This window comes from Lissotriton vulgaris, chromosome 4_2 (genome assembly GCF_964263255.1).
Source record: "Lissotriton vulgaris chromosome 4_2, aLisVul1.2, whole genome shotgun sequence".
Classification (NCBI taxonomy): Eukaryota; Metazoa; Chordata; class Amphibia; order Caudata; family Salamandridae; genus Lissotriton; species Lissotriton vulgaris.
This window is the reverse complement of record NC_141692.1, coordinates 18,013,141-18,036,449: the sequence shown is the minus strand read 5'-3', so window position 1 is coordinate 18,036,449 and position 23,309 is coordinate 18,013,141. Positions and strand designations below refer to the sequence as shown.

At 45.3% G+C, this 23,309-nt stretch overlaps 1 protein-coding gene across 1 annotated transcript in view; it reads right to left on the bottom strand.

Annotated features, from left to right (window-relative positions):
* Positions 1–7,181: 7,181 nt before the first annotated feature.
* Positions 7,182–23,309, bottom strand: part of LOC147718151 (prostate stem cell antigen-like) — a 65,309-nt gene continuing 49,181 nt past the window's right edge. Inside the window, exon 3 of the mRNA XM_086919226.1 lies at positions 7,182–7,372. Coding sequence (XP_086775352.1) covers positions 7,182–7,372 — 191 coding nt within the window. The remainder of the gene's footprint in view (positions 7,373–23,309) is intronic.

The window sequence follows — 23,309 nt, the reverse complement described above, 5'->3', positions numbered from 1 at the left end:
AGCATTGCCTCAGACATAGAAGGTTAGTATCTCTTTCAAAGGTTGTTTGTAGGGGAAGTGGAGCATTGCCTCAGACATAGAAGGTTAGTGTCTCTTTCAAAAGTTGGTAGGGGCAGTAGAGCATTGCTTCAGACATAGAAGGTTAGTGTCTCTTTCAAGGGTTTGTAGGGGCAGTAGAGCATTGCCTCAGACATAGAAGGTTAGTGTCTCTTTCAAAGGTGTGTAGGGGCAGTAGAGCATTGCCTGACATAGAAGGTTAGTGTCTCTTTCAAAGGTCTGTAGGGGCAGGAGATCATTGCCTCAGACATAGAAGGTTAGTGTCTCTTTCACAGGTTTGTAGGGGCAGTAGAGCATTGCCTCTGACATAGAAGGTTAGTGTCTCTCTCAAAGGTTTGTAGGGGCAAAGGAGCATTGCCTCAGACATAGAAGGTTAGTGTCTCTTTCAAAGGTTTGTAGGGGCAGTAGAGCATTGCCTCAGACATAGAAGGTTAATGTCTCTTTCAAAGGTTTGTAGGGGCAGTGGAGCATTGCCTCTGACATAGAAGGTTAGTGTCTCTTTCAAAGGTTTGTAGGGGAAGTGGAGCATTGCCTCTGACATAGAAGGTTAGTGTCTCTTTCACAGGTTTGTAGGGGCAGTAGAGCATTGCCCCAGACATAGAAGTTTAGTGTCTCTTTCACATGTTTGTAGGGGCAGTGGAGCATTGCCTCAGACATAGAAGGTTAGTGTCTCTTTCAAGGGTTTGTAGGGGCAGTAGAGCATTGCCTCAGACATAGAAGGTTAGTGTCTCTTTCAAAGGTGTGTAGGGGCAGTAGAGCATTTCCTGACATAGAAGGTTAGTGTCTCTTTCAAAGGTCTGTAGGGGCAGGAGATCATTGCCTCAGACATAGAAGGTTAGTGTCTCTTTCAAAGGTTTGTAGGGGCAGTAGAGCATTGCCTCAGACATAGAAGGTTAGTGTCTCTTTCACAGGTTTGTAGGGGCAGTAGAGCATTGCCTCAGACATAGAAGGTTAGTGTCTCATTCAACGGTTTGTAGGGGCAGTAGAGCATTGCCTCAGACATAGAAGGTTAGTGTCTCTTTCAAAGGTTTGTAGGGGCAGTAGAGCATTGCCTCAGACATAGAAGGTTAGTGTCTCTTTCAAAGGTTTGTAGGGGCAGTGGAGCATTGCCTCAAACATAGAAGGTTAGTGTCTCTTTCAAAGGTTTGTAGGGGCAAAGAAGCATTGCCTCAGACATACACAGTTAATGTCTCTTTCAAAGGTTTGTAGGGGCAGTGGAGCATTGCCTCAGACATAGAAGGATAGTGTCTCTCTCAAAGGTTTGTAGGGGCAGTGGAGCATTGCCTCTGACATAGAAGGTTAGGGTCTCTTTAAATGGTTTGTAGGGGAAGTGGAGCATTGCCTCAGACATAGAAGGTTAGTGTCTCTTTCAAAGGTTTGTAGGGGAAGTGGAGCATTGCCTCTGACATAGAAGGTTAGTGTCTCTTTCACAGGTTTGTAGGGGCAGTGGAGCATTGCCTCAGACATAGAAGGTTAGTGTCTCTTTCAAAGGTTGGTAGGGGCAGTAGAGCATTGCCTCAGACATAGAAGGTTAGTGTCTCTTTCAAAGGTTTGTAGGGGCAGTAGAGCATTGCCTCTGACATAGAAGGTTAGTGTCTCTTTCAAAGGTTGGTAGGGGCAGTAGAGCATTGCCTCAGACATAGAAGGTTAATGTCTCTTTCAAAGGTTTGTAGGGGCAGTAGAGCATTGCCTCAGACATAGAAGGTTAGTGTCTCTTTCAAAGGTTTGTAGGGGCAGTAGAGCATTGCCTCTGACATAGAAGGTTAGTGTCTCTTTTAAAGGTTTGTAGGGGCAGTAGAGCATTGCCTCTGACATAGAAGGTTAGTGTCTCTTTCAAAGGTTTGTAGGGGCAGTAGAGCATTGCCTCAGACATAGAAGGTTAGTGTCTATTTCAAAGGTTTGTAGGGGCAGTAGAGCATTGCCTCTGACATAGAAGGTTAGTGTCTCTCTCAAAGGTTTGTAGGGGCAAATGAGCATTGCCTCAGACATAGAAGGTTAGTGTCTCTTTCAAAGGTTTGTAGGGGCAAAGGAGCATTGCCTTAGACATAGAAGGATAGTGTATCTTTCAAAGGTTTGTAGGGGCAGTAGAGCATTGCCTCAGACATAGAAGGTTAGTGTCTCTTTCAAAGGTTTGTAGGGGCAGTAGAGCATTGCCTCAGACATAGAAGGTTAGTGTCTCTTTCAAAGGTTTGTAGGGGCAGTAGAGCATTGCCTCAGACATAGAAGGTTAGTGTCTCTTTCAAAGGTTTGTAGGGGCAAAGGAGCATTGCCTCAAACATAGAAGGATAGTGTCTCTTTCAAAGGTTTGTAGGGGCAAAAGGAGCATTGCCTCAGACATACGAGGTTAATGTCTCTTTCACAGGTTTGTAGGGGCAGTAGAGCATTGCCTCAGACATAGAAGGTTAGGGTCTCTTTCAATGGTTTGTAGGGGCAGTGGAGCATTGCCTCTGACATAGAAGGTTAGTGTCTCTTTCAAAGGTTTGTAGGGAAAGTGGAGCATTGCCTCTGACATAGAAGGTTAGTGTCTCTCTCAAAGGTTTGTAGGGGCAAAGGAGCATTGCCTCAGACATACGAGGTTAATGTCTCTTTCACAGGTTTGTAGGGGCAGTAGATCATTGCCTCAGACATAGAAGGTTAGTGTCTCTTTCAAAGGTTTGTAGGGGCAGTAGAGCATTGCCTCAGACATAGAAGGTTAGTGTCTCTTTCAAAGGTTTGTAGGGGCAGTAGAGCATTGCCTCAGACATAGAAGGTTAGTGTCTCTTTCAAAGGTTTGTAGGGGCAAAGGAGCATTGCCTCAGACATAGAAGGTTAGTGTCTCTTTCACAGGTTTGTAGGGGCAGTAGAGCATTGCCTCAGACATAGAAGGTTAGTGTCTCTTTCACAGGTTTGTAGGGAAAGTGGAGCATTGCCTCAGACATACGAGGTTAATGTCTCTTTCACAGGTTTGTAGGGGCAGTAGAGCATTGCCTCAGACATAGAAGGTTAGTGTCTCTTTCAAAGGTGTGTAGGGGCAGTAGAGCATTGCCTGACATAGAAGGTTAGTGTCTCTTTCAAAGGTTTGTAGGGGCAGTAGAGCATTGCCTCAGACATAGAAGGTTAGTGTCTCTTTCAAAGGTTTGTAGGGGCAGTAGAGCATTGCCTCAGACATAGAAGGTTAGGGTCTCTTTCAATGGTTTGTAGGGGCAAAGGAGCATTGCCTCAAACATAGAAGGATAGTGTCTCTTTCAAAGGTTTGTAGGGGCAGTAGAGCATTGCCTCAGACATAGAAGGTTAGTGTCTCTTTCAAAGGTTTGTAGGGGCAGTAGAGCATTGCCTCAGACATAGAAGGTTAGTGTCTCTTTCAAAGGTTTGTAGGGGCAAAGGAGCATTGCCTCAGACATACGAGGTTAATGTCTCTTTCACAGGTTTGTAGGGGCAGGAGAGCATTGCCTCAGACATAGAAGGTTAGTGTCTCTTTCAAAGGTTTGTAGGGGCAGTAGAGCATTGCCTCAGACATAGAAGGTTAGTGTCTCTTTCAAAGGTTTGTAGGGGCAAAGGAGCATTACCTCAGACATAGAAGGTTAGTGTCTCTTTCCCAGGTTTGTAGGGGCAGGAGAGCATTGCCTCAGACATAGAAGGTTAGTGTCTCTTTCACAGGTTTGTAGGGGAAGTGGAGCATTGCCTCTGACATAGAAGGTTAGTGTCTCTTTCAAAGGTTTGTAGGGGCAGTAGAGCATTGCCTCAGACATAGAAGGTTAGTGTCTCTTTCAAAGGTTTGTAGGGGCAGTAGAGTATTGCCTCAGACATAGAAGGTTAGTGTCTCTTTCAAAGGTTTATAGGGGCAAAGGAGCATTGCCTCAGACATAGAAGGTTAGTGTCTCTTTTAAAGGTTTGTAGGGGCAGTAGAGCATTGCCTCAGAAACAGAAGGTTAGTGTCTCTTTCAAAGGTTTATAGGGGCAGTAGAGCATTGCCTCAGACATAGAAGGTTAGTGTCTCTTTCAAAGGTTTGTAGGGGCAGTAGAGCATTGCCTCAGAAACAGAAGGTTAGTGTCTCTTTCAAAGGTTTGTAGGGGCAAAGGAGCATTGCCTCAGACATAGAAGGTTAGTGTCTCTTTTAAAGGTTTGTAGGGGCAGTAGAGCATTGCCTCTGACATAGAAGGTTAGTGTATCTTTCAAAGGTTTGTAGGGGCAGTAGAGCATTGCCTGACATAGAAGGTTAGTGTCTCTCTCAAAGGTTTGTAGGGGCAGTGGAGCATTGCCTTAGACATAGAAGGTTAGTGTCTCTTTCAAAGGTTTGTAGGGGCAGTGGAGAATTGCCTCAAACATAGAAGGATAGTGTCTCTTTCAAAGGTTTGTAGGGGAAGTGGAGCATTGCCTCTGACATAGAAGGTTAGTGTCTCTTTCACAGGTTTGTAGGGGCAGTGGAGCATTGCCTCAGACATAGAAGGTTAGTGTCTCTTTCAAAGGTTTGTAGGGGCAGTGGTGCATTGCCTCAGACATAGAAGGTTAGTGTCTCTTTCAAAGGTTTGTAGGGACAGTAGAGCATTGCCTCAGACATAGAAGGTTAGTGTCTCTTTCAAAGGTTTGTAGGGAAAGTACAGCATTGCCTCTGACATAGAAGGTTAGTGTCTCTTTCAAAGGTTTGTAGGGGCAGTAGAGCATTGCCTCAGACATAGAAGGTTAGTGTCTCTTTCAAAGGTTTGTAGGGGCAGTGGAGCATTGCCTCTGACATAGAAGGTTAGTGTCTCTTTCACAGGTTTGTAGGGGAAGTGGAGCATTGCCTCTGACATAGAAGGTTAGTGTCTCTTTCACAGGTTTGTAGGGGAAGTGGAGCATTGCCTCAGACATAGAAGGTTAGTGTCTCTTTCACAGGTTTGTAGGGGAAGTGGAGCATTGCCTCAGACATAGAAGGTTAGTGTCTCTTTCAAAGGTTTGTAGGGGCAAAAGGAGCATTGCCTCAGACATACGAGGTTAATGTCTCTTTCACAGGTTTGTAGGGGAAGTGGAGCATTGCCTCTGACATAGAAGGTTAGTGTCTCTTTCACAGGTTTGTAGGGGAAGTGGAGCATTGCCTCTGACATAGAAGGTTAGTGTCTCTTTCACAGGTTTGTAGGGGAAGTGGAGCATTGCCTCTGACATAGAAGGTTAGTGTCTCTTTCAAAGGTTTGTAGGGAAAGGAGCATTGCCTCAGACATAGAAGGTTAGTGTCTCTTTCAAAGGTTTGTAGGGAAAGTGGAGCATTGCCTCAGACATACGAGGTTAATGTCTCTTTCACAGGTTTGTAGGGGCAGTAGAGCATTGCCTCAGACATAGAAGGTTAGGGTCTCTTTCAATGGTTTGTAGGGGCAGTGGAGCATTGCCTCTGACATAGAAGGTTAGGGTCTCTTTCAAAGGTGTGTAGGGGCAAGAGAGCATTGCCTCAGACATAGAAGGTTAGTGTCTCTTTCAAAGGTTTGTAGGGGCAGTAGAGCTTTGCCTCAGACATAGAATGTTAGTGTCTCTTTCAAAGGTTTGTAAGGGCAGTAGAGCATTGCCTCTGACATAGAAAGTTAGTGTCTCTTTCAAAGGTTTGTAGGGGCAGGAGAGCATTGCCTCAGGCATAGAAGGTTAGTGTCTCTTTCAAAGGATTGTAGGGGCAAAGGACCATTGCCTCAGACATAGAAGGTTAGTGTCTCTTTCAAAGGTTTGTAGGGGCAGTAGAGCTTTGCCTCAGACATAGAAGGTTAGTGTCTCTATCAAAGGTTTGTAGGGGCAGTAGAGCATTGCCTGACATAGAAGGTTAGTGTCTCTTTCAAAGGTCTGTAGGGGCAGGAGATCATTGCCTCAGACATAGAAGGTTAGTGTCTCTTTCAAAGGTTTGTAGGGGCAGTAGAGCATTGCCTCAGACATAGAAGGTTAGTGTCTCTTTCAAAGGTTTGTAGGGGCAGTGAAGCATTGCCTCAGACATAGAAGGTTAGTGTCTCTATCAAAGGTTTGTAGGGGCAGTAGAGCTTTGCCTCAGACATAGAAGGTTAGTGTCTCTATCAAAGGTTTGTAGGGGCAGTAGAGCATTGCCTCAGACATAGAAGATTAGTGTCTCTTTCAAAGGTTTGTAGGGGCAGTGGAGCATTGCCTCTGACATAGAATGTTAGTGTCTCTTTCAAAGGTTTGTAGGGGCAGTAGAGCATTGCCTCTGACATAGAAGGTTAGTGTCTCTTTTAAAGGTTTGTAGGGGCAGTGGAGCATTGCCTCAGACATAGAAGGTTAGTGTCTCTTTCAAAGGTTTGTAGGGGTAGTAGAGCATTGCCTCAGACATAGAAGGTTAGTGTCTCTTTCAAAGGTTTGTAGGGGCAGTAGAGCATTGCCTCAGACATAGAAGGTTAGTGTCTCTTTCAAAGGTTTGTAGGGGCAGTGGAGCATTGCCTCAGACATAGAAGGTTAGTGTCTCTTTCAAAGGTTTGTAGGGGTAGTAGAGCATTGCCTCAGACATAGAAGGTTAGTGTCTCTTTCAAAGGTTTGTAGGGGCAGTAGAGCATTGCCTCAGACATAGAAGGTTAGTGTCTCTTTCAAAGGTTTGTAGGGGCAGTAGAGCATTGCCTCTAACATAGAAGCCTAGTGTCTCATTCAACGGTTTGTAGGGGCAGTAGAGCATTGCCTCAGACATAGAAGGTTAGTGTCTCTTTCAAAGGTTTGTAGGGGCAGTAGAGCTTTGCCTCTAACATAGAAGCCTAGTGTCTCTTCCGCAAAACTGCATTAGAAAGAGAGCTGAGCAGACCTCCGAGAGAGTAGACTGTTGTCTTTCCTTATTAATTAAGTAGAGACTGGAGAAACAGGCCCTTTTTTAAGATGACTCTAATATTGCTGCTTTCAGAGATAATTCACTCATAAATATATGGATTGACACAAGCCCCCACATACTCAGCTCCTAACTGGGGCATGTGTTTCACTATGGAATTAAACAATCATGATCCGTTGATGAAGAAGGCACATGGAGAAGAACCAGCTTACACTTCTTGGATATTGATAAAAGGGTCCATCCACCCACTACAAGAGGGCCCCACACACCTGAAAGCCTCCAGAGGTTCTGCAGTTACCCCATGGTTTAGGTGCCCCACCTGGAGCTCATGTGAGGCTGTGAAAGATAAACAGTTCCAAGATCCTCACCTCAAAGCACAGCTCGGACCAGGAGGGCGCTGATGGCTGCTGCCAGGGAGAGCAGCGTGTAGCTGATCCTTGCACTGTTCGCTCCGTTGCACAGGTCACTGGTGCAGCATGTAATTTTAGTTGTCACACCTTGAAAAGTGTCTGTACCTTCCTTACAGGATGACTCACAAGTCTTGCTGATGAGTGAAATTCCTGTGAAGAAGTACAAGGATTATTCAAAATGTACTCTAAGACCCCACTTGACCTCAGTATTGCTGAGTCAATGAATAGAGAATCATAGGCGGTAGACAGACTCTGACAATCTATTGGAAACAGTCAATGCCATATCTTAACCTCTGGTTATCAGACTGACTCTGCTTGGTCTCCAGTGTCACCTTTGTTTCTACATTTCCCTGGTGGGTGTTTCCATTTTAAAAACCAGGCCTGTTTTGAGACTATTGTCTCTTTTCTCTTATACAAATTCTGTGGGTAGCTGCATACATTCACTGCAGTCTCTGCAATAAAATAATCTGGTGTCACACCTGAGTCCTCGACTGGCTGATACCACAGGCTGTAACCATGAGCCATGAGCCATAAGTCATGATCATATTGTGCAACCTCTTACCATGACTGTGTTTTATTACCTGGGCTCCCACGTCTGAGTCCACAATCGCTGAGCTCTATTCCGGATAGTTTCCTATGACCTGGGCCATTTCAACAGGCTCTGGCCTCTAACCATGGGAGCATTTGTTCGTGACCTCTGTCATTTAACCTGGGGGCATTCTACCACCTGCCCTCTCTAGCCACCTAAAAGTGTGCCCTCTAACACAGTGTGCAATCTATAAACTGACTCCTGCCCCCTGCCAGGCAGGTGCAAGTGGTTCCTGTGAGACTAGGGATCTTCAATCACCTGAGCCACCAGTCTGCTGATACTGTGACACCGCAACCCTCTGATTCTTTAATCATATGATTCCCACACCAGCGTATACAGAGGCCTCTAGCACAGGAGGAGTTCTGTCACCTTCTAACTGAAACAGTGTCAGTATTTACCAATGTCTACATGTTACAGGGTATACACTGTATACATAGGTGTGTATTTCACCCTTTCCCATACAGGAATTGACTCAAACCATTCCCAATTTTGAAACCATGTCTATAATATCTCAAAATTTCGCTTTGTCATTCTGTAGATGAAAAATCCAGAATTAGACAAAAAGATCAAATAAAACCTTCAGCATTGGACATACCAACCTAGATGAGACATCAATAACTAAACACAATATTTCAAAAGAGTTACCACAAACTAAACACTATATCTGAGCTGTACATAGTGGTCTAGAGCTCATCATTATGCCATAGAATAACGCACCAGAAATGGGGAAATCATTTGACATGTGATCTCCAAATAAGACTCAAGATGAGACCTTGAGAATCATTCTCATATCACCTGATCAATCTCAGTCTCATGATCATCTTTTCTATTGACATCAATCCTAGTAAGAAACACGCCTCATAACATAGGCTGGACACAACCTCTTTTGACTCCGCCTAGAGGTCTATGTTAAACCTGGGGAATGAATAAATGAATGAATATAAATTTTGTAGAGCGCAAACTTAGCCCAGGGGCATCAAGGCGCTGCGGAAAGGGATCAGAGTAAGAGAGGTCTATGATTTCCAGGGCTTAGAGGTTAGGACAGGTGAAAAGCCAGGTCTTAAAGGTCTTACAAAATAGGGAGTGAGTATCCAGAGTGGAAATTGGGGAGGGAAGGGAATTCCACAGGTTAGCCCCTATTAGCTTAAAAGCCCTCCCTCTCCACCTGGCTTCCCTAACCCTGGGAACTATTACCTGGTTCTTGCTTGCAAATTTCAAATCCTTACTGGGAAGGTATCTTTGATACATTTTATTGAGGCCTTCTGACCCCCTATTGTGGGCTGCTTTGTGGACCAGGCATAAGGCTTTCAACACAATTCTCCTCCCCAATGGGAGCCAGTGCAGGCTTCTGATGGTAGCAGAAACTGATTGGAATTTGGGTAGACCGATCACCAGCCTAGCGGCGGCATTCTGCACCAGTTTAAGTCAATGTAGAAGCCCCTTGTTTATCCCTACACAAAGGGCATTGAAGTAGTCTAATCTAGATACCACAAGGGCCATCCCTGCCTGTTTCTGGGATGGAAGGGAGAGAAAACTGAAGATCTTACTGAGAGTCTGTATCATCACAAAACAGGTAGAGACAGTTATATTTATTTGTGAGCCCAGGGAAAGAGAGGAATCAACAATGATGCCTAGATGTGTGGCTCTGAGACAGGGGAAAGGGCAAGATCCAAGAGTTTCAGGCCACCAAACGTCCAACCAGATATACGTGTTGTCTCCAAAGATTAGGACCTCCATTTTATCCCTGTTGAGTCTTAGGTAGTTCTCAACCATCCATGAAGCCACCGCCCGCATGCACTTTTTAAAATTTACTGCTGAGGCTGAGACACTCTCAGTAATGGAAATCATGATCTGAGTATCATCAGCATAGGATAGCACTTCTTGGCCAAAAAGACCTTCAATCAATCAATCAATCAACGCAGTTGTAAAGCGTGCTACTCACAGGTTAGGGTCTCAAGGCGAGGAGGGGGTGCTGCTACTGCTTGAACAGCCAGGTCTTGAGTAGCCTCCTGGGATTGGTGTCAGTACAACGCGGATTTTTACAACGCATTCCGTTACAACGGAATTTTTACAACGCAGGATCCATTACATCGGATGCCATTACAACGAATGGCATTACAGAGCAGATGCTATTACAACGCATACCATTACATCGTAAGTATAGGTAAGTATACCTTTTTAAAAAAAATGTTATTAAGTTAATTTAATTAATTTAATTTAATTAATTTAATTAAAATACATTTTAAAATAGCCATTAATTTAATTTAATAAAATAATATCTATTTAATAAATTTAATTTTAATAAAAAAAGGAAATAATTTAATTAAATTAAAATAATGAAATTAATTTAATGTACATATTTTTATAATTGAAAATAAATTAAATTAATTGAAATAATTTATTTAATTTAATTAATTTAATTTAAAAATGTAATTAATGTAATAAAATTAATTTAATTTATTAAATATATTTTAATTAATTTAAAAATGGTAAATATAATTTAATTATCCCAAAACACAAACCTACCCCTGAACACTACAATACCCCTGTACCCCAAAACCCAAACCCTGCCCTAAAACCTAAAAACACTCCTGTACCCCAAAACCCAAACCCTGCCCTAAAACCTAAAAACACTCCTGTACCCCAAAACCCAAACTCTGCCCTAAAACCTAAAAACACCCCTGTACCCCCAAAACCCAAACCCTGCCCGAAAACCTAAAAACACCCCTGTACCCCAAAACCCAAACCCTGCCCTAGAACCTAAAAACACCCCTGTAACCCAAAACCCAAACCCTGCCCTAAAACCTAAAAACACCCCTGTACCCCCAAAACCCAAACCCTGCCCTAAAACCTAAAAACACCCCTGTACCCCAAAACCCAAACCCTGCCCTAAAACCTAAAAACACCCCTGTACCCCAAAACCCAAACCCTGCCCTAAAACCTAAAAACACCCCTGTACCCCAAAACCCAAACCCTGCCCTAAAACCTAAAAACACCCCTGTACCCCAAAACCCAAACCCTACCCTAAAACCTAAAAACACCCCTGTACCCCAAAACCCAAACCCTGCCCTAAAACCTAAAAACACCCCTGTACCCCAAAACCCAAACCCTGCCCTAAAACCTAAAAACACCCCTGTACCCCAAAACCCACACCCTGCCCTAAAACCTAAAAACACCCCTGTACCCCAAAACCCAAACCCTGCCCTAAAACCTAAAAACACCCCTGTACCCCAAAACCCAAACCCTTCCCTAAAACCTAAAAACACCCCTGTACCCCAAAACCCAAACCCTGCCCTAAAACCTAAAAACACCCATGTACCCCAAAATTACTAAAATTAATATATTTAATTTATAATATTTAAAAACATAAATAAATATTTTTGATTATAATTAATAATAATTAATTCAATTATATAATATTACATAAAATTAAAAAAAATGATATACTTACCAATACTTACGATGTAATGGTATGCGTTGTAATACCATCTGCTATGTAATGCCATGCGTTGTAATGGCATCCGATGTAATGGATCCTGCGTTGTAATAGCTGCGTTGTAACAGCATTACGACGTAAAAGTTGCGTTGTAAGTGTTACATACCGCCTCCTGAAGGTTAGAAGGTCGTAGGAGGATGGGGAGGGTGTTCCAGGACTTGGTAGTGTGGTAGGAGAATGATCTGCCACTGGTGGTCGCTCTCCTGATGCGGGGAACGATGGCGAGGGCGAGGTCGGCGGAGCAGAGCTGATGGTTCGAGGGTGTAGAAGCTGAGGTATGTTGAGGTATGCTGGTGCGGTGTTGTGGAGAGCTTTGCGTGCGTGGGTGAGGAGCTTGAAGGTGACCCTTTTGTTTACTGGGAGCCAGTGCAGGTCTCTCAGGTGGGGTGTGATGTGGCTGTGGCGAGGAATGGATCAGGCGGGCAGAGGCATTCTGAATGTGTTGCAGTCGTTTCAGAAGTTTAGTCAGGGCTCCCGGGGTATAGGGTGTTTCTGTAGTCCAGCCTGCTGCTGACGAGGACCTGGGTGACTGTTCTTCTGGTGTCAGTGGGGATGCACTTGTAGATCTTTCAGAGCATGAGGAGGGTGTTGAAGCAGTAGGATGAGATGGCGTTTATTTGCTGGGTCATGGAGAGTGTAGAGTTGAGGATCAATCCCAGGTTGTGTTTGTGGTCGGTGGGTGTTGGAGCTGCTCCTAGGGCAGTCAGCCACCAGGAGTCATCGCAGGCAGAAGGGGCGGAGCTGAGGATGAGGATCTCTGTCTTGTCCGAGTTCAGCTTCAGATGGCTGTTTTTCATCCACTCAGCGACGGCTTTCATACCTTTGTGGATGTTAGTTTTGGCGGTGAGAGGGTCCTTAGTGAGTGAGCGAATCAGTTGTGTGTCGTCGGCATAGGAGATGATGTTGAGTTTGTGCAGTCTAGCGACGTGTGCGAGTAAGGCAATGTAGATGTTGAACAGCGTGGGGCTGAGGGAGGATCCTTGGGGTACGCCACAGATGATCTTGGTGGCTTTGGATCGGAAGGGAGGGAGGTGGATGCTCTGTGTTCTGCCTGAGAGGAAGGAGGGGGTCCAATCCAGTGCTTTGCCTCGGATTCCTGCCTCATGGAGGCGGGTGCATTGGGTGCTGTGGCAGACAGTGTCGAAGGCAGCTGACAGGTCCAGGAGGATGAGGGCTGCGGTCACGTCATTGTCCAGCAGGGCTCTGATGTCATTGGTGGAGGCGATGAGGGCTGTTTCGGTGCTGAGGTTGGGTACAGAAACCAGACTGGGATGGGTCCAGGATGTTGTTCTCCTCTAGGTAGCAGGTCAGCTATTCGTTGTCAGTTTTCTTGATGACCTTCGTCGGGAACGGCAGTAGGGAAATGGGTCCTAAGTTCTTGATGTCCATGGGGTCTTCTTTGGTCTTCTTGAGCAGGGCGTTGATCTCGGCATGCTTCCAGCTCTCCGGGAAGGCCGCGGTCTCGAAGGAGATGTTGATGGCTTTGCGGAGGTGGGGTGCGATGGTGGCGCTGGCTTTGTTGAACATGTGGTGGGGGCACGGGTATGATGGGGTGACGGAATGGATGTTGCTCATGGTTTTGATGGTGTCATCGTCGTTGATGTTGGTCCAGGTGAGAAGAGGGTTGCCGTGGGTGGAGTCCGTGGGGCCAGAAGTGTTGGTGGATGTAGAGGAGGCCTGGTTGTCGAAGCTGTTGTGGATGTCTGTGATTTTGCGGTGGAAGAAGGAGGCCAGGGTGTCGCACAGGTCTTGCAAGGGTGGGATGTCATTGGTGCTGGCCCTGGGATTGGGGAGTTTCTTCACAAAGTTGAAGAGCTCTTTGGTGTTGTGTGCCTTGTTGTCGAGGTGGTCCTTGAAGGAGGTTTTTTGGTTGCTCTGATGAGGTGATGATGTTGGCGGATGGCGTTCTTGTGGGCTGCTTTGTTCTCTGGTGTCTGTTCATGGTGCCGTTTCTTCTCCAGCTTTCTGCAGTTTTACTTGGAGGTCTGGAGTAACCCTGGGCATAGTGGGCGTAGTGGGGCTTCGCGAAGCTACCCAAAGTGGGCAAAACACTACGCCCACCCACGCACTTCGCGTAGCCCCACTACGCGCCACCCACCTCCCTAAATGCTTACATTAATATATAAAAGAATTATGAAACCACTTGCCTTGTCCTGCCGCGTCCCCGGGGCTCCCGCTCTCATTTCTCTCATGAGAAATGCGCATGCGTGGCCGCCCGCGCATGCTCATTAGCATCAAAGACGCGTGCGCAGGCGGCGCAATGACTTGCGGGAGCCCCGGGGACGCGGCAGGACAAAGTAAGTGGTTTTATAATTCTTTTATATATTAATGTAAGCATTAAGGGAGGGTGGGAGGGAGGCGGGTGGCGGGCAACTTCGCTACGCCCATGAAGTGGGCGTAGTGTTGCCTGCTTCGCCTACTTTGCAAAGGGCGAAGTAGGCAACACTACGCCCACTTCGTGGGCGTAGTGAAGTTGCCCGCCCACCCTTAGTCTGGAGATCTGCGGTGAACCAGCAGGCAGTCTTGTTGGTGCGGCTGTTGGAGGGATTCTTGATTGGGGCGAGGGTGTTGACGATCCAGCATCTGAGGTTGTTGGCGGCGGCGGAAGGGTCGGTGGGCTCTGTGGGTGGGCTTCGGGTGAGGGCGGTGTGTAGTTGGTCTTCGGTGATTTTGCTCCAGCAACGGCGGGGGATCTGTTGGGTGTTCTGTTGGGTGTGGTGGTGCGTGGTGGGCTTCTTGAAGGTGAAGTGGACACAGCGATGGTCGGTCCAGTGGATCTCGGTGGTGTGGCTGAAGGAGATTTGGGAGCTTGCAGAGAAGATGGGATTGAGCGTGTGTCCGGCGGAGTGAGTGGGAGTCGTTACGAGCTGTTTGAGTCCGAGGTTGGCAAGGTTGTCGAGCAGGATGGTGGAATTGGTATTGTTTTTCTAATGGTGGAAATTCAGGTCCCCTAGTAGGAAGTAGTCTGTGGATGCGAGGGCGTGCGTGCTGATTAAGTTGGTGATGGAGTCGATGAATTGTGGCTGGGGTCCGGGGGGCCTGTTGATCATAGTACCTTGGAGGGTGGTGTTGGGATCAGTGTGAATCTGGAAGTGCAGCTCTTCAGCAGTGTTGAGGGTGTCATCGGAGTTTGTTTGAGACCTTGTGGGTGGACTTGTGGATGATGGTGATTGCACCTCCTACTCCATTGATGCGGTCTCTGCGGGTGATCTTGTAGCCGTCCAGGATGGCTATGGCGATGTCGGGTGTCAAGGAGTCGTTCATCCAGGTCTCTGTCAGGAAGGCAATGTCTGGGGAGGACGTGTCGAGCAGGTCCCAGAGTTCGATGGTGTGTTTGTATGCGGACGGGTGTTCAGGAGTATGCATCTGAGGTGGTCGTGTCCAGTCCTGGTGGGTGGATTGGCCGGTCTGTTGTTGGTGAAGCTGCAGTTCAGGCAGGAGAAGGGTCCATGGGTACGCTTCGGGTGGCCTGGAAGAAGGAATATGTTCATTCAGTGTTGAGTGCGTGGAGGGTGCTGACATTGTAGCAGAGTTGGGTGTTGTGCTGTTTGCGGAGCCCAGGGGTTCTGGCGCTGTGCACGGTCCAGGCACGGACGGGCACTTTTCTCTGCACATCTACATGTGATTCATTGTATGGAATACATATTTTCAATACTGTCGTTCAGTTCCTATATACCCTATACAGGATGGGTGTGTTTGGATAACATCAACTGTGGGATTGGTGGCAGACTGGTTCCGTGAGCCCCCATCGAGTATGCTAGCCTGTCTGTATCAGCTAGCTCAAAGTGCCAATATAATCTCCTCTTTTCTGGGAGAGAATAGTTTTTGGCAACCTCAGAACTTGACAACCCTGATCCCTCAGAATCGTGTAAACAATATACTACCTTTCCCTCAGGCACTCGTGCTCATTCAGTTGGTCTCAAAGATACACAGAATAAACATACTGGCCATTTTGTCAATAAGGATTTATTGAACAGTTGTTATTCTAGTGTAGAATAGATGAGCTGTAACAACCGTTAGGCAGTAACAGAGATATATGATTAGCAGTACTATGAAAGTGAAGGGATGGTACAGTTCTATCATTTTGCAGTAATCAGGAATATATACAAGTACATAAAACACATGATAAAAAGTGCATCTACGTAGGTGTTATGCCAATAATACCTCTAGGATCTAGTGAACGCCATTACCTGAGAATGAGAGAATATGGGACCCGTCCTAGTCTCGAGGGGTGTTAGATCTCTTCATGCTGGAATGTCTGCATGGAGGAACCTCAGCATCTCTGTTCAGTGTGTGAGCCGGGAAGTAACGGTCTCCTCCGTCTTTTTAAGCAGGACATGATTTATATGTACCCATAGGTCTCCCAAGGGGTCCTATCTTGCTGTGTTACTGTATCGGCCTAAAGAATTACGTCAGACCTGAACTTTATACAGAGATATTATACAGGAGATGGTAGTCCTGCTGTTCTTCCAAGAAACCTCAAAGAAATACAAAAGGGGATGATGGACAGAGTGTTTGAGCAAATCAAACACTCACCCCAAGTCAACTGATCTGGGTTTAATCCATCACCATTCTTTAGCTCACTCCGCCACCCCAGTTCAGACATGCCAAGCTTTGCACTGTCTGACATGGCTTGGCAGTTTGGTCTGGACTGTTCCCATGACGCACAGGTCAAGACTGAATTGCATATGGCCATGTCTGAACTGGGGTGGCTTGGTGAGCAAAATAACAATGGATTAAACCCAGATCTGTGACTGGGGTGAATGTTTTGCCATTGTGCGACATTCCGTCCATCATCTTGTGTTTTCCAAGAAACCTCATGCATTATGTATGAGATTAGAACAAGGGAAAACCAGCCTTCTGAATGCAGTGTCGTATCTGGGTAATAGGATACTCCCGAAGAACCATTATGTATATAATGTAGGGAAGAATATAGGTGAAAGGTTGCAATGTTAACTCCACCTATATAGGGTACCTATATTGAATATAACAATAAAACTACTTTTTAAAGGCTTCCACAACATTTTTGCTGCCTGTTTGAAATTTGCAGACGTTTGTATGACACTGGTATCTAGGCACCTTTGCAACAGAAATGTATGGCTGTATCAACTGAAATAAGCAATTATCATCTTACTCTTAACTCTGAGCCATCAATTATTGATATTTTCTTTGGAATATTGCTGAAAGTCAAATTCCACATAATTGGTAACAGAGCCAGCAGGCCGTCACATAGCACCTCTCCCGATTTTCTGTACAGAGACTGGAAAGCTCTGGACAAATTAAGATCGTCCGTCTCTGTATTCAAAGTGGAAAATAGCTTCTCCCCCTCTAAATCGGTGGAGGACAACTACAATGCCCTCTGCACAATGATTTCCAATACCTCGGACTCCCTCGTCCCCCCAAAAAAGTGCAAACTTAAGAGCAGAGCACCAGCTCCCTGGTTTGACGACTCCTTGAGAGCCCTCAAATTAGCCTGCAGACAATCGGAGAGAAAATGGAGGCAAGGCTACTCCGACACCAACAAGTCTCTCTGGAAAGATAACCTTCGGGCATATAAAACTGCTATTGTGCAAAGTAAAGCCAACTACTTTTGCTCAACCATTGCCAACGCCTCCAACAGCTCGAAAAGTATCTTTCAGATTCTCATAAACCTAACCCACCCAGATTGCGCCACAATGACTCTGCCACGTACACAAGCTTTTTGCGACAATCTCGCATCATTTTTTATAGATAAAATCGTTACCATTATCCACAATCTGAACACCTCCCCTCCGTTGGGCTGCCCCAACAACCCAGGAGCTAGTACCATCGGCTCTGACTCGACGCATTCAGGTCACCTCCCCACGGTAAGGTTGCAGGAATTCCCCCCGATTCCAGAAACCGAGTTTGAAAGACTGGCGCTCGGAATCACCTCGGGCTCCCCTCTTGATCCTCTGCCTCCAAAAATTTGGAAAAGTTTTGGAACCGAACTCTTCGGCACTCTGCGCAGAATCTGCAACCAATCCCTGCATTGCGGATATGTTCCAACTCTTTGGAAGCAAGCTCTTGTCACCCCGCTGCTGAAAAAGCCCTCCTTAAATCCTGAATGTTTGTCGAACTATCGGCCTATCTCCATCCTGCCATTCCCAGCAAAAGTTGCCGAACGATGGGTCAGCTCCTGTCTCTCTACTCACCTGGAGCAGAACCACATCCTGGACGACCTCCAATTTGGCTTTCATCCAGCCCATGGCACCGAAACTGCTGTCTTGACAGCCATGGAGGATCTTCGTATGCGTGCAGACAGGGGCCAGGCAGTAGCTTTGATACTGCTGGGACTGTCTGCCGCATTCGATACGGTCAACCACAGGACTCTGTTGGAGAGACTCGGTGAGGCCGGGGTGGATGGCACGGCTCTGCTATGGTTCCATTCCTACCTGCGGGACAGGAGACAGGCGGTGTCCCTCCCCCATTCCAATCCGCATTCGCATCCGTACCCCAGGGAGTACCCCAGGGCTCCTCCATCAGCCCCATTCTTTTTAACGTGTATCTTAAGCCCTTGATCACGTTAATAAAGACCTACAGGTTAAAAACTATCAACTACGCGGACGACACCCAGCTCATTCTCTCTTGGGAGGGAGAAGACTCTATCCCCTTAACATCATTTCACGACCGCCTAAGAGAGACGGCTGGGTGGTTGCACAAAAACTCCCTGCAATTTAACTCCTCCAAAACTGAGATTCTGTTTTGTGCTGGTAACAGAATACCTCGCCCATTCCCGAGCGATTTCTGGCCTCCAGAAACACCGGATAAACCACAGCCAGTGACCTCGGTCCGCAACCTGGGGGCCATGCTTAATAACAAGCTGAGTATGGAAACCCAGGTTGCAAAAACAGTGGGGACTTGCTCCGCCCTTTTGCGTTCCCTGCACAAAATTATGCCACTCCTTCCCGCACAAGCTCGGGCGTTGATAGTCAGGTGCACTATTCTTAGTCGCCTCGATTATTGTAACGCGTTGTTACTTGAGTCTCCAGCTGTGCTGTTGGATCGACTCCAAAGAATTCAGTCGGCTGCTGCCAAGCTAGCTCTTGGCTGGACCAGGAGATCCTCTGCCACAGCGGCCTTAGCCGAGCTACACTGGCTACCTCTGAAGCAGCGTGTGGCATTCAAGGCCCTTTGCCTTGTCTTTAAGGCTCTGCATGGAGTTGGGCCCAGACCTCTGCAAGCCTTGTTCTCTTGGTACACCCCTAAAAGAACCCTTCGCTCTGCCTCAGCCTGTCTGGTAAAAATTCCTAGATACAACAAAGTCAGAACTGGGGGCAGATCCTTCAGAGTCGCAGCGGCTAAATTGTGGAACAGTCTGCCCTTGGACATCCGCCAAATATCACAACTCCTCCCCTTTCGGAAACGTATCAAGACCTGGCCATTTCCCAAACTCTATTTGCCTGCTACTCGTTCTTGTTCTCCTCAGTTAAAGAGTATTCTCCAGCGCCAGGAAACCTGCAAGTTGTTAGCCGCGCTATAAAAATACTTTAAATAAATAAATAAAATAAATAAAGTAGTCATTCATCCTCTACTTGCTATTATGCACAATAGACAAAAAGACAGTATTTATCAAGTCAAAAGTAAATCATATGTTACGTAGAATTTTATCACAAATCAAAAACTATCAGTGACCTTATTAGCATTAAAATGTGTATATTGCTTAGCCCTTGTGGCCAGTTATCCTAAAACAACTATAAACACAGATCAAATAAATAAGCAGCACCATGATATTGATATCAATGCCTAAACATTTGTCAGACATGAAAAACAGCTATCACAACATTGAATTCCACCTTTTAATTGCACGTTTTAGGAAGGAGCAAATGTTAACACAGTGCCAAGGGTACTACATTGTTTGCAAATACTCCAGGGCAGGCAGAGGGGTCCAAATGCCCCGGCTCCTGACAACGAGAAGCTGACACATCTTGCTAAATTCCTGGTAAAATTAAAAAAAAAGCAAAGTGTAACAGATTTTGAGATGACACTTCATCGCAAGGGCATATCACAATGTTAGCCACCTCAGTCTGCCCTATTGGGAAACTCAGATGCCATCTCCTGAAACCTAAACAGAATTGTCCAAGTAGCTTTCTCACCCTTGAGAAGTCAAACCAGCCCAAGTATGAAGCCATTCCCAGAGTCGCCTGCAGAGCAGCGTGTCCTCTAACCATGGTTTTGGAGGACTCATTCAGTTCTCTAAGAATTAGTCTATTTTATTTAAACAAGGACTTTACCCGCACCATTGCTAGCTTTACCATCCTTTTGAGCTGATAGAAAAGTAATAGGTGGACCAAGTAGGTGGGATCCCCATAAGTCTCCTTAATACTCTGTTTTACACTCCTTGAAGGGTCTTAGATTTTTTATATAGCCCCACAGGCCAGCACCATACATTAAGATAGGGATACACTTTCTCCTAAAGATCTCCAAAAGGGAGACGATGGGCTTTTTCCCAAGCCTAACTAAACACAAACTCAATAGACCCATTAAAGTTTTGCCTTACAGTCGAAATATAAGATCCCCATTTCCCCTTCGAATCAAAAACCACACCCAAATAGGAAGATTCAGGGGTGAGGGCCACAGGTTGACCTTCTAACTTGATATCCCTAATCATAGTTAGCGCTAGGTTACACATAATCATGAATGTTGCCAGACTCAGAGAACCCATAAATAAAACAAATTAATCATATAATATCTTTAAGCCACTGGTAATTCTGGCCACCAAAACCGTGTCATCCGCGTGTAACAATACAGGGTTTCCTTTCCAGCTACAGAAGGGGTTATCTGTAACTCTGGCGGACAAGACAGAACCAAGGTCAATAATATGCACTTAAAAAAGCAACAGAAGCTAAAATGCACCCCTTACATACCCCACGTCTAATTAAGTATTTTCTGCTCTCCCGCATAACGGACCATACTGACTGAGGCAGAGAGATCATAATGGAAGGCTCCCAAGATCATGACCAGATTGCCATTGACTCCCAGATCAGTCAGTATGTTCCAAAGCTTTGACCTCACCACACTTTTGAAGGTGCAGGACAGGTCCCTGAAGGCCAGGTACATGAAACCCTGCTTAGAAATGGTATACTTGGTAATCAGCAAGTGCAGGTTTAAATATTGTTCCATTGTTCCCAGCCGCCCACAAAGTCTGTACTGTGCCTTCGACAGAATGCAAGTTGCCGCTACCCAGTCCAAAAGTCTGCCCACTAACTTGCCAGCCGAGTCCAATATTGAGATTGGACCATAGCATTCATGCAATTGCGAAATGCCCCTTTTAGAGGCAGGGACAATAATAATGGCTGAATGCCAAGATTGTGGTAAACCAGTCTTACATAAGCATGAAAATACTTACAAATTAAAGATGCCCATAGGTTTAGGGTGATGTTCCATAGGTCCATTTGGAACCCATCTGGACTTATCGCCTTCAATGATGACTTTTCTTAAGAGCCACTCTTACTTCTACAATAACAAGAGCAATTCTACCTCCTCCTAAGCATCCCTCAGATCATTTAGGGAGTCCTCTTACTGTAAACTTTGTGTCCTGAATTTTTATTATTTTCTTGAAAATATTGCCTGAATGTAATCATTTATCCTCTACCTGTTATTCTGTTTTTGAGAGTTTATATTAATAATTTAAGTTATTAAGTCATACAATCACACCTGGTTGGTGTTTTGTATCCGATTTTGGGTTAATTCCCTCTGATTATATGTGATATGTTCATGTCTGAGAAGAGTATAAGATTACCTTAATATTTTCTTTAATTTCCCATATTCGACTTCTTCTAATTTTCACATTACCAATGATAAAATGGGATATTTGTAGGTAGTAATCCTCACTGAATGATGTATATTATCATTTTTAAAGAATACCATGAGTTGCACTTGTATAATTTACTTTGATAGATAACATTTGAACCATATTTCCATCATAAGAACTGTTAGATTTGGGGGTCTATAGTTGGCAGAGGTAGGTACCTTTGTCCGAATAGGGACCCTTGTGTCTAGTCAGGGTAAGGGGGATACACTCCTATAATGACCCGTGCTCAACCCCTTGGTGGCTTGGTATGAGCAAACAGGCTTATCTCAGAGGTAGTGTGTAAAGCATTTTTGAACTCTTACAGTAATACAGTGAAAACACTACAAATGGACACCACACCAGTTTAGAAAAATAAGCAATCTTTATCTAAACCAAAACAAGATTAAACAAAAAAAAATCCACAATATAGTTATCAAGATATCCTTAAAAATAGATGATTCACTCAAATAAAGCATGTAACAACAAATAACTCCACCTGGAGTTATAGCAACGTCGTGACAGATAAAATTCCCTAAGTACGGTGCCAACCGTGAGGTGAGCAATGTCAGACCCACAAAGAACAGTACCTTTAAATTGATGAAAGCAAAGACGGTGCACGGCGTCGGGGAGGTGATGCTTCCTTGGCGCAGAATACCAAACAGGTCCGATTCCAACCAGAAGACCACGGGGAGAGGAGCACCAGGAGGAAGACCTACAGATGGTAACCGGGGGAACCCCCAGGACACTGCCCATTTCAAGCCCAATAATCAACTTATCAAATCATACTCTTACTACAGAGGAAACCCGTATACTCTGCAAAGGGTTATCTTTTGTACCAACTTCCAACCCTAACAGATTCAATGTACAAGCAGAACTTACTAGGTTCTTCATAAAATTAAGATTGAAAAACTTTTTCACCAACAGACCATCAACTGCCATGAAGGCTTTCACCAATTTATGACCTCCCTCAACATTTATGCCCATCATGGCATCAGTCCCTCATAAAATCCTGACATATGAGAGCGTGGTACTGAGGGACGTTCTGAAAACATGTGGTAAAAGATCATATGTGAAACATAATATCAGCCCGGGTGAGCGGAAAGCGTTGGATACGCTTTAAAAACAACAAGTCGGTGGTGATCAAACTAGCTGACAAAGGGGGAGCCATAGTCATGATGGATGTGGAGGATTACTAAACAGATTTCTACTCCCAATTAATGGATGGCATCAGCTACAGACCAGTAGTACGAGACCCTACTAAGGAGATTAGGACAGAGATCCTGGCAATTACCAACAAAGCCCTAGAGACGGGATTCCTGACCAAGAAGGAATTTGAATACCTTAATGTGGACCAACCAAGGGTACCAACTATATACGTACTACCCAAAGTACACAAAAACCCAGTCAAACCGCCGGGACGGCCCATCATATCCGGCTGCGGGTCCCTTTTAGAACCACTCTGTAAATACGTGGATGTATTTCTGAAACCACTAGCTGAGGCGACCCCCACTTACCTAAGGGATACCATGCAAGTCATCAACTTAATCGATCAAACCCCCTTCAATAAAAACAACCAAATCCTGGTGACAATGGATATTGTCTCCTTATACACCAGCATCCCGCAGAGACCTGCATTGGAGTGTAGAAAGCGAGTTCTACAAAGGCGGGAACAACCGGCAGAGGTCCCTACTGAATTCATTGTTGATCTATTGGAAATTGCTATGACCAAAAATGTATTTGTGTTTCAAAATAAATTCTACATTCAAAGCAAAGGAGTCGCCATGGGCGCTGCCTTCGCCCCTGACCTGGCAATCCTATTCATGTCAGAATATGAACATCACTGCATTCTTTCAGAAGATAACCCATACCGAAACATGATTTCAATCTGGCATCGTTACATAGATGATGTCCTTATGATATGGACAGGCGAGGAAGATGATCTACATACATTCCTGGAGTGGCTGAACACCCAATCTGATGACATCAAGTTTACAATGCACATGAGCAGAGAATCTATCGATTTTCTTGACATCAGCATAAAGGAGATGGAAGGGTGTTTTTACACCACCCTCTTTAGGAAACCTTCAGAAAGAAACTCACTCTTAAGGTATACCAGTCATCACACCAGAGGTCTAAGAGACAACCTACCCTATGGCCAATTTCTCCGTATTCGGAGAAATTGTTCTCTCAA